The sequence below is a fragment of the Mustela nivalis genome (assembly GCF_964662115.1).
Source record: "Mustela nivalis genome assembly, contig: HAP1_SCAFFOLD_919, whole genome shotgun sequence".
NCBI lineage: Eukaryota > Metazoa > Chordata > Mammalia > Carnivora > Mustelidae > Mustela > Mustela nivalis.
In genome coordinates, this window is record NW_028135745.1 from 229,383 (window position 1) to 240,954 (window position 11,572).

At 48.2% G+C, this 11,572-nt stretch overlaps 1 protein-coding gene and 1 long non-coding RNA gene across 15 annotated transcripts in view; one reads left to right on the forward strand and one right to left on the reverse strand.

Annotated features, from left to right (window-relative positions):
* The window catches only part of DUSP16 (dual specificity phosphatase 16), a 78,876-nt gene extending 73,620 nt beyond the window's left edge, over positions 1–5,256 (forward strand). For all 12 annotated transcript variants that reach the window (XM_082750282.1, XM_082750289.1, XM_082750286.1 and 9 more), the window contains one exon: positions 1,512–5,256. In XM_082750282.1, coding sequence (XP_082606408.1) covers positions 1,512–2,688 — 1,177 coding nt within the window. In that variant the 3' untranslated portion in view covers positions 2,689–5,256. The remainder of the gene's footprint in view (positions 1–1,511) is intronic.
* Positions 3,606–9,516, reverse strand: LOC309857575. Of its 3 annotated transcripts, XR_014307784.1 has the most exons (5): positions 9,445–9,516; positions 8,555–9,013; positions 7,910–7,980; positions 7,658–7,727; positions 3,606–6,645 (listed from the first exon to the last, which is right to left on the reverse strand). It is a non-coding gene; the product is annotated as an uncharacterized lncRNA (long non-coding RNA). The 3 variants fall into 3 exon arrangements; XR_014307785.1 differs by having other exon boundaries at positions 7,658–7,980; XR_014307786.1 differs by having other exon boundaries at positions 7,658–9,013.
* Between the last annotated feature and the right edge of the window lie 2,056 nt (positions 9,517–11,572).

Below are 11,572 nucleotides of genomic sequence, written 5' to 3' on the forward strand. Positions count from 1 at the left end.
CTGAGGGGTAAAAAGCTCCAGCAGATTACCCGTTACAGAATTCCTCCTCCTGCTTCAAGCTTTGTGCCTCCATCACTGTGAGGAAAAAGCCCGAGAGCAAGTAATTGTCAAAATACGTTTACTGAGTCCAATGTCCTACATTCTAGAGTTGCCCAGAGTCTGCATTTTGACTGGATCGCTCTCTCCACCCTTGGGCCAAGTGGAGGACAGGCAAGTGGCAAGCGCGCACAGGACCAGGGTTTGTGCCCTGGATGAATCACTGGCCCCTGCGTTCTTAGCGAGTAGAGGTGGGGAGTTTCCATGTGATAGAGAGCCAGTACATATGGGTGCAGGAAGCAGGCCTGTTGTAACAATTGGACTTTTTTCTCACATTGGAAGATGTGGAAAGAAATGGGCTGCCCGAGCAGCTTCTCATGCGAGGAGCGAGCCTGGAGGAGAAGGGTCCTACCTTGGTCTCCCTCGTCCCCCAGTCAGGCTGTTCTCCCCACAGGGCTTCTGGCACCATTTCGGAAGCAGGAGGAAAGGCACTCTTCTGTCACGTTACCAAGTCTTATTACGAGGACCCCACATTTATATTTGTTACGGTGGGACCAGTTGTTTCTGACCTCAGTTTGCTTTAGGTTACTTGATTTCCAAGGAGTTTGTGATTTTCCTCTGTGTTCAAGTACAAATCCTCAGTGTGGTTTCACTCCTGCATCTTTGGCAGGGTGTCTGTGAAGGTCAGTAGTCAATGAATTCATCTAAGAGTCTGTTTCCACAATTAAACATAAAAGCTATTTTTTACTGGTTTTTACCCCCTTGATGATTCTTTTTAACACAGTGGTTATAAAAATGGACCCAGACATTAGGCCTGGTTTTGAATCCCAGCTGTGTGATTCTGGGCAAGTCACTTAAGGACTTTGTGTCCCTATATGATGGGGTAACATACCCCCCTGACATAGGTAGTTTTGGGGACTGAATGAGATAATACTCTGTCTAATGTAGTAGCCCAGTGCTTAGCACACAGAGCCACCTGAGAGCTGATGACTCCATCATGCTGGAGACAGAAGGAACTTGAGTGTGTGCTTTGATGCACTGGTCACCTGATAACCACTTTTCTTGTCATTAATTAAAACATGCAATGTCCTGAGGAAGTGACTATGGGGACTTTGAAAAGGCACAATACAGGGAAAGCTGGAGAGTGGCTCTCAGTCTGTACTTCTGATGGTGGTACCAGCGCTGGGGTTGGGGCGGGGGTGGTTAGGACAGAATCTTTGCTTGTCGGTTGCATTGGAAACTGTAGGTCCTTGAAAATAAGAAGGCTGCAACTAGAGTTTTGGGGGCCTGGCCCCTGTCTTTCTAGCATGCTCCAGGGACATGTATGTCTCCCTGAACTTTCATACCAGTTATCTTCCCATAGGTATCTCGGAGGCTCTAATAATTCCCTTTTCCTTAATATTCTATTTTCAAGCTATTTTAAAGATAAAGTGCAGCTCCAAAATTTACGATTTTTGTGCCTTTGCTCTCCACAGATTTGTGAAAGAGAAAAGACCTACTATATCTCCAAACTTCAATTTTCTGGGCCAGCTCCTAGACTATGAGAAAAAGATCAAGAACCAGATGGGTGCATCAGGGCCAAAGAGCAAACTCAAGCTGCTGCACCTGGAGAAGCCCCATGAAGCCGTCCCTGCAGGCTCCGAGGGTGCACAGAAGCGTGAGCTGGGCCTCAGCCCACCCTGTGCCAACTGCGCTCCCTCTGAGGTGGCGGGGCAGCGGCCCGCACATTCCGAGGGCGCACCCAGCCCGCAGCCCTCACTGCTGGAGGACGGCCCCCTGGTGCAGGCGCTTGGCGGCCTCCACCTGCCCTCGGGCAAGCTAGAGGACAGCAGTAAGCTCAAGCGCTCCTTCTCTCTGGACATCAAATCCCTTTCGTACTCGGCCAGCGTAGCAGCATCCTTGCACGGTTTCCCGTCCTCAGAAGAGGCTCTGGAATACTACAAGCCTTCCGCGAGTCTGGAGGGGGCCACCAAGCTCTGCCAGTTCTCTCCAGTGGAGGAAGTGTCGGAGCAGACCCCCGAGAGCAGCCCGGACAAGGAGGAAGCCAGCCTCCCCGAGAAGCCTCAGCCGGCCAGGCCCCCTGAGGGCCCGGGGAAGCGGCTGCACTCGGGAAGAACCAGCGCTGGGGGCGCTGCCCCGCGGCCCCTCTTCTCCCCTCTGCAGCGGAGCGGGAGCGTGGAGGACAACCGCCCCGCCAGCTTCCTCTTCGGCCTGTCTGCCAGCCAGCAGCACCTCGCCAAGTCCGCCGCCGGCCTGGGCCTCAAGGGCTGGCACTCGGACATCTTGGCTCCCCACACCTCTGCCCCTTCCCTGACCGGCAGCTGGTATTTCGGCCCGGAGCCCCCTCGCTTCTGCTCGGCCTCAGCCGTCTACGGGGGCGGTGGCGGCTATTCGGCCTACAGCTGCAGCCAGCTGCCCACCTGCGGCGACCCGCTGTACTCCGTGCGCCGGCGGCAGAAGCCCAGTGACCGGGCCGACTCCCGGCGGAGCTGGCACGAGGAGAGCCCGTTCGAAAAGCAGCTGAAGCGCAGAAGCTGCCAGATGGAATTCGGCGAGAGCATCATGTCGGAGAACAGGTCGCGGGAGGAACTGGGCAAAGTGGGCAGCCAGTCCAGCTTTTCGGGCAGCATGGAAATCATTGAGGTCTCCTGAGAAGGAAGACCCTGCGGGCTTCTATGGACAGTACTTTCTTGTTCACAAAAATATTCCCTGTAAATCTGAAATATATATATGTACATACATATATATTTTTGGAAAATGGAGCTATGGTGTAAAAGCAAACGATGGATCAACACAGCTGTTCTCTCAGCGTCCGCACTTGAGAGCAGCTGCTCTTTCTCAACAAGAGTGGACGGGCAGATGCTAGATGTCCTCCCCGCCAGATGAGAAATTGTACGCAGCGCATTGCACATCCTCTTGTTCCTACTGAGTCCAGTTTGGGTGGTGGAGGATGACATGCCCTCCCATGTTCGTGTTGTGCTACAAGAGCTCTCGAGTGCTAGCCCCTGTCCGGCCCCCTCTGTAGTGCACCTTAGCGCTGAGACTGAGCCAGCTCGTGGGTTGGGCGGGTAGACCCCATCAGGGACAGAACCTCACCGTAAACGCAAGAGAAACGAGCCCATCCAAAGCGGACTCGCACACCCAAGCTCATGTGGCAGCCGAGTGCCGCGAGCCTCATTCTGCTGCACACACCGTTAGGGGCCTTGCCAAGGTCGACTTCAGAGCAAACCCAGTACCTCAGACTGAAAGTCGGGGCTTTCACCACTACCGAGTCCGGTAGCCTGTCTTCTAGGCGTTGTGAATAGGTAGGTAGCTAGTCACACTTTGCAGGCCAATTCAGACTGTCTCTGCACAAATTTCCAGGTGGGCCTGGATGGTGGTAGTTAATTTTTTCTTCTCGGCTTCACCAAGAGAAGGGGAACCATCTAGGATTCAATTGAACAGCCAGGGACCTGGCCTCGTAATGATTTAAGGTAGGTCAGGAGGCTAAACAAGTCTTCCTCCCTCCATGTGAATCAAAGAGTTGTTCTAAATGGGGTTGTTAATCCTTTAAATAAAGATGAACTTGGTTGAAGCCAGATGTGAATTTATTTGGGTTGGTAGAACAGGAGCACCTTCAAATTCTCAGCCAAAGTAGATTTTTTTCCATTTTAGTTTCTTTGCACAGGTAGGTTTTTTTACAAAAACCTAACAGGTAGACTTTTACAGGAAACTATCACGAGGGAGAAAAGCTCTGGAAAAATTAAAGAATTAAAATTGCTAAGGAGAGCCAGGAAACTCATTTTTCTCAATGGTTTTGTTCCCCTGGGCCTGTGATGAAGGAGGTAGCTCTGTAATTTCCTCACACTTTCCAATTTACTAATAGGGCTGAGAGGCTAGTTGAGTGAGGAGGGTTCTGAATAAAACAGTATAGGGAGGTGAGGGGAAAGTGGCTGGCTTTTGTTGTGAGTGGAGCGGGAAGCCACAGCCAAGCTATTCTCAGAAAGTATCCCGGGCATTTTTTTTTTTTTTTTTTTTTAGTAGAAAGGACATATCAAAATGGAGTGGGACCAAGGTGGTCTCTCAGTCTTTGACCTACAATCACTGTATGGACTCAATCCTGGCAGCTGAAAATAGAGGAGTTAATTGGAACAAGTACACAAGTGATTAGTACATACCTGCTTTTAAACTTCCCGGCTTGAGTCTTGTCAGCTACATTACGGTCCTCTTTTGAAGCCTTAATTCACGTCAGCAGCTTTTTTTTGGGGGGGGGGGGTGGATAGGGGTGTTGTCATTTTTCTTTACTGTAAGTGTAGCTAGTTGCTGACTCATATCTCAGGTTTTTCTGTGTTTGAGAAATGGATAGTCCTTCGACTAGGATGTGACTTCATGTTTCCTATGATGACTGCTGAAACCAGCACAGAATGAATGATGTGATTCAGAACGGACTTGCTCATGATGATTCCAAGCAGCGTGTAACAGAACTGCTTGCTTGTGCACAGGTAACGTGCTGTGATCCGGGTGTAAAATGAAGGCGGAAGAGAGGTCACTGCATAGGGAGCTCAGTGTTCCTGTATGGAAAAAGTTCTGTTAAATGATGTTAGTTTTTCCACAGACATTTAAATCTGGGGTGTAATCAGACATTCTCAAGGAGTAATTTTTGAGGTGTTCTGCATACACCAAGTGTGGAAGAGCTCACTTGTTCTCCAGAGTCTGGTCATAACTGTGGAACATTTTTAAGAAATGAAAGCAAGAGCTCCAGGGTTAAGTCTGTGCCAGGAGGGTTGTGGGGGGGACTTCCATCATTCAGGGTTTCTCCTGGCCATGTTCCCCTTCCTTCCCGTGACTGCAAGGTAGTCCTTCCACAGCCTTCGGTCTTGACTGCGTATGTCAGATACACAGTTCTCTGGCTGGAGACTGCGGGGCCCCGGGGCAAGCCTTGCCACTGCATGGGGAGGCTGGCTGCTCTCTGCTGTAGGGGCTCATAGGACACGCCCTGGAGTCTGCCAGCAGGACACTGAACCGTGATTTCTAAAGAGCAAAACTAGATTGTGTGAGAAAGGCTGGACTGTGGTTGACATTTGTAAAGTGAGGTGGTAAGACTGTATAAATGTTTAATATGAATATAGTGTTCTTTTGGAGTAAGATGCTGTTGAATGGTTAAATTGTGCATTTCTCATTTTGATGTTCATGTATGTTAATATGAAATAAAATCAAAACTGGTACCTGTTTATACATAAATGAGAAAAGGACCTCTCCTTGCAGCTTTTGGTGGGAAGAACAATATCCGAGTTGCAGAAGGAGGCAGTGGTGGGACCTGTCCCACTGTTCCCACAGCAAAGGGGACTTAGCTCAACATAAAGTGGTGGGGCGCCTGGTTGGCTCAGTGGGTTAAAGCCTCTGCCTTCAGCTCAGGTCATGATCCCAGGGTCCTGGGATCGAGCCCCGCATCTGGCTCTCTGCTCGGTGGGGAGCCTGCTTCCCCCTCTCTCTCTGCCTGCCTCTCTGCCTACTTGTGATCTCTGTCTGTCAAATAAATAAATAAAAATCTTAATAAATAAATAAATAAATAAATAAAATAAAGTGGTGAGGGCACCAGATACAGTACATGTGCCGTCCTTCCCACGAAACACCAGCTCCTTGGCTAAGAGTTCCAAACTGGCCTTCGTTCTTCAATGCCTGTACCCATGCACACTACAGTGGGGAGCCCTAGACACTTGGTAAATATTTGCTGACTGACTGAACCGAGAACAAGTATAGGGAGGAAGAAGACCAGATGCACACTCATGGCACATTCTAACGGTATATGTAAATGGCTTTATAATTCTTATAGGAAAAATGGGGAATAGTCATTAAAGATCTGTTCTCCATCCTTGCCATGTACATCTTCAGGATGCCTCTGCTTATAAAGGACACTGCATAGGACAATTTAGGAGACTAGTAGCTTAGCCTCATCAAAGGAATAAAGATTTTACTACCTCCATAAATATGCTTCGTAATAAAGCATATTACTTTGGAATAAGAATCACAGGTGATGTCACTTAAGTTGGCTGGGGCAGGCTTCTGAGATGAAGTTAACTTTAAGAAAATTTAAAAGCAAGAGGGATGGTACTGGGTGAGCCAAGACTAAGAGCGGCCTTGGCCTGCACCTGGCAAAGAACCAGAGGCAGACACAGGACAGAAGAGCAAAGGGAGTGGGAGCACGTCTGCCTCCAGAGAGGAAGGCGGCGGCGTGTGTGAGCAGATGTTCAGGGAGAGGCTTCAGATGAGAAGGTGCAGATCTTGGGAGCTCCTGAAGGCCAAGTCTGTTACGACTTAAGCACACAGATCTGGGAACCTCTTAGAGGCCAGTAAGAACCAGCTAGTATGGGAAGACTGGTTTGGGTTTGACAAGGAATATCAGACCAGGGCTCAGGCTAAGGGAAAGGAAGATAGAGATGTCAAGGCAAGGGTGTACATACCAGCACTAGTTGACAGAAACTTTTCACGTCAAAGCCGTCACTGCCCATTTTTTTTTCATCACTGCCATTTTTAATACCATCTGGTTTTGTTTTCTGACACCAAGCAGAATCGTTTTAGATCTAGTAACATTTGTACAGGTGCTTTTCTCTGAACATTACTGTCCTGCATCTATAAATGGAAGAGGGAAGTGAGTTATTTCTAGCATTCTGTGGGGCCTATGCATCCTTGTACAGCATAATTATATTCAGTTTTATCTTCAAAGTCTTGCAAAATCAACTGGAAAATTACCTCACTGTCTTGGAAAATGTTTACCCATCAGTCCCGTTGTTGCAGTTTATATGCACAGGCAATAAAGTGGGTTTACGTAAAAACCAGTTTCACCCCTTTAGTTCTAGCTCAGTCAAGTCCTTGGAAACAAAGTCCCATGGAAAATGCAGGCTGTGACCTTGAGGGAACAGTGTCCAAGGCAAAGAAGGTAGCTCACAGAGGGTGAGTTCAGCTGTGCTCAGGGTTCTCTCTGCTAGAGGGAATTCCGACAGTTCCAAAGGCTGAAATTAAGGCACTTCATTCACCAAAGCTTTGAGTGTGAATCCTGCTCACTATATCATAAAAACAAAAGGTCGCAGTAGGAAGATACCTTGACTGGTGAAGAGAACAGAGTCCCTAGTAAATTCCATCAGGCTTCACAGTGGCACGGATGACCCTGCCCAAGACCCTGACAGGAATGGACACACATCAGCATACCACAGGAGCTACTGGCAGACTACGAAGCAACTGGGTTTAGTTGCCAACAATTTTGATTTTTTTGGTTTAAGGCATGTGAATAAGGAAGTTACCCGATCACCCTTCCCCTCTGGAGTTGGGCCATTTGAATGGAAGCGACACCCCTTGTGTGTGTGCAAGAAATTCAGTGCTGCTTACCACACGTTAGTGAACAGCAGTGACCTCGGTGCTATGCAGCTCTTAACTGAGGAAGCAAAGCACAGGGGAAAGAAGAGCAAATTCTTTCTCTTGGCACAAAGAACAATTTACACCTATGACATCCCCCAGGAAGAAGAATGGTCACTTCACTCTATCCTTTAGTCTTGAATAGCAACATTTTAAGTAGTTTCCTACTGAGCACTATATATCTGGGTTTAGCTGAGGTACAAACAAATTGGGAAGACCAAATTTCACTCACCCTAGAATATTAATCAAGGCTTGCTCCCAGCTTCCATTCCTGAAGATTCCTGGTTTTGCCTTCGGACTTGCTAAGGGAACGGCCACAGCTGAGTCAGTTCTACAAATCCACAGAAGCAGGGGCCCCATGTCAGTCCCCCAGCACCGTTAGTGTATGTAACCTTGGAAACTGCATGTTTGTGACACCCGTAACGTACCCTCCTTATATGTTGGTGGGAAAAGCGAAGGAGATTGTAACAAACAAAAAGCTCGCCTTGTTCCTTGAGTGCACTCCTGCATCTTGGGGTATGGAGTCCTTATCATACATTTCATCCAGTGCTGACCCTGCAGAGCTATAAATTCTGTTCCTAAGGACAGAACTTCAAGGGCAACAAAGACGTGACATCTGTCAAATTATATAGATTCTCATGAGATCTACACTCTCACACGCTGTAAACTGGCAGCACACACAACACGGGGTGAAGGCCAGCTCCTACCAACTTCCACAACAACGAGTTTTACAAGGACACTGAAGTTTATAGGGGCGTGTTTGACAATGTTCATACATACAGAGGCAGAGGTCATAGATCAGCAAAACAGATGCTCAAAAGAAAGGAGTCACTGGATATTTTCTAATAAAACAAAAAGAAGGAAACAAGCTCCGTTGGGAGCTCAGAATGTGAAGTCACTTCCAAAACACAGGGCCACTGCTCAGAGACAACAGGTAAAGATGTGGCTAGAGTATCAGTCACAGAAGTGGAATCCTGGAGCTGGAAGGGGCCCGATAGCCTATCCAGCCCAGCTCACACCACAGGGAAGTGGAAACAGGCTCAGGGAAATGAAGGTATCTGCCAAAGGTCAAGCTGGACACTAGGAGTGACAGACACAGAATCAGGAGCAGGGGCGTTGAAGGACTGACCTTGCATACTTCATTACGGGTGCTGCTAAGCAAGCCCCAGTTGAGCTGTTTCTGGTGCAGGTGAAGTCACTGGGCAGGCGGTTGGAAAAGAAGGTGGCAGTGTGATCTGAGATGGCCAGGACAGCTGCAGCCTGTGAGCAACCGGCTGGAACTGGCATCCGCCTCTCACCAGGACCCACGCCAGTTTCCCCTCTTCTCGAAGCCTCATCCTCCTGCTGATGACTTAACAGGTGAAGCTCGATTCATACCTGTCCTGCGATTTGGAAGAACTGAAGGCAGAGTTCTGTGGGAGCTGGAGTGGCCATGAACCTGGCTGCTGGGCCCAGCACAGGGCAGCAGTCCTTGAACCGGAGCCTAAGATGTAGTGGTGGCCTGACGTCGGCGATCTCTGGTGAGGAAGTAGGGCTGCTGCTTCCTGTCCACTTCCAAATTTCATGCAGGTGGCTCCCGTGGCCAACCCTAACCAGAAACAAACAGAGATTGTGGAAAACAGTTCAGCTCAGCCAAGTTGACAACACTGCAAAACCACCCCCCACAGCATAAACACTCACTAGAATTCTCTAAAAAAATACTGAATTTGCCTATTGTTCTCTGCTTCTACCCGGTAATGAGGAGCCTCAGTACTTAGGACCCAAATGCAAGTTATTATCATTTTGTCTAACTTTTAAAAAAAAATTTTCCCCCAGTAAGCTCTACTCCCTCTATACATGGGGCCTGAGCTCACAGTCCTGAGACCAGGAGTTGCATGCTGTACCGACCAGACCAACCAGGCACCCCCATCTAACTTCTTTATAAGAAGAGTTGGGGTTTGAGGTGGGTGGCAAGCCCGCTGGCTGGCTGGCTGAGAGTATTCTCATGCCGTGATCGGTCCACCCTCCTGCCACACTCACCATGAACTGTTGAAACACAGCGAGCGAGCTCTGTCCGCAGGGAGCTTGGTCTGCGTCTCATTTTATTTGCTCTGTGCTTTAATTTATGAATTACACTAAGTGTGGTGATGGTAACAGCGCCTGAGCCCCGAGCTGCTCTTACAGTTCTTCGTACTCAGAAAGCTGCAAGCACGTCCGTGTTCAGAGCGGGGATCTGCAATCTGCACACTCCAGGAACTCTGAAAAACACGATGGTGATGGCTTAAAAAAGCCACTTCCTGCCAGTCTTGGCAAAGGGGAATAGAAGCATTCCTTGTATAATTTTTTCGAAACTCAATTTCTGCTGGTTTGAAATTAAAGAAAGGAAAAAACAGTAATGAGCATGGGTAGCGCCTAGTCTGGCTACAAGGGATATTAAAATATATTGTGAAATTATATTAAAACAGTATAGAAAAGGGAAGAACCACATGAAACGGGGGAGAAAGATGAGTGGATGAGAACAGAGCTCAGAATTAGCTCCTCAATCACATGGAAATGTGGAACATGACAGAAGGGGTACTGTGCCTCAGCGGGGGGGAAGACACATTCACTAAACATCGCCACCCTCCCCTGGTGACATTTCCTAAAATAACCTTAGCTATTAATAGGTTTCTAAGAAACAAAACATCTTTCTGGATTTGTACCCTCGAATAAATTCCTCTAGAAATGATTTAAGACCCAGTAAAATCCTGACCATCAAAAGGCATTAGAAACACAAACTTCCTTCACCAGTGCGGCCCAACGGAGGTTCAAGGGAGAGTTCCTCCCTCCCCAGCTCGCGGCTTCCGAGTCCCCCACAACTCCCTCACACCACTTTATCTCCTGAGGCTGGCCATCTCTAGGCCACCTTCCTAATGGGGAGAGGAAGGCATCAGTCCAGGAAGGCAGATATGGGAAGTCACCCGCTGAAAGAGGTAATGAGGAGCCTCAGTACTTAGGACCCAAATGCAAGTTATTATCATTTTGTCTAACTTTTAAAAAAAAATTTTCCCCCAGTAAGCTCTACTCCCTCTATACATGGGGCCTGAGCTCACAGTCCTGAGACCAGGAGTTGCATGCTGTACCGACCAGGTCGACCAGGCCTTGGCCTCTTCCCTGGGCTCTGGTGTCCATCTGCTCTTTCCAGCTCAGAGGGATGAACAGTCTTGATATTCTTCGGTTGTTCCTTCGAAAATCCTGGAAGCTGTCTTTTTTTTTTTTTTTTTTAAAGATTTTATTTATTTATTTGACAGAGAGAGATCACAAGTAGGCAGAGAGGCAGGCAGAGAGAGAGAGGAGGAAGCAGGCTCCCTGCTGAGCAGAGAGCCCGATGCGGGACTTGATCCCAGGACCCTGAGATCATGACCTGAGCCGAAGGCAGCGGCTTAACCCACTGAGCCACCCAGGCGCCCCTGTTTTTTTTTCTTTTTTTTTTTTTTTATCCTGTGTCTGAATTTTTTTTTCCATTTAGCTTCAAATGCTCAAGTTTCTTTGTTATCCAATTATTTTAGGTCCTACATTTTATTCTGGGTTCTAAGAATCTTACAAAATAGTATCTATTCAAAATCCTAGATTAGAATCAGATCGCATTTACCAGAGATATGATTAAAAGGATCAACTTCAAGGTTATACCAACTTAAGGTTATAAAGCTACCAAAGTCTGTTTTTGATATCTCAAAACACCTTCAGAAGTTTAGAGGATTTAATAAGGGGAACGAGGACAGGATGTCCTGGCCCAGAGGCTTCCCCATATTCCCAGCTCCTGGTCGCGACGTGCCTGCCTCCACCTGGTCCTCCATTCTGTTTCTTTGCATCTTCAGCCTTTCTTCCGTGGGGACAGCTCTGAGGTGCAAAATCCTGCACTAAGCACTTCTGCAGTTACTCAGGTGGCTTCCTTTCCTAAACTTCCACAGAAGCTCAGCAGCACTGTGAGTTTCCTCTCTGAAGAAAAGGAGGGCCGGGACCCCAGAGGCCTGTTTGTAGTCAGGGCACAACGTCTGGCAGAGCAAGTGGATTCGACACACGCCTGCTGAAGGCATTTCAAAGACTGAACACTCTGGAGGTTTACCAGGCTAGTCAAATCAGTGTGGGTTAAAACCTTGTCACAGAAACTGGAGTCTTGCCAGTGCTC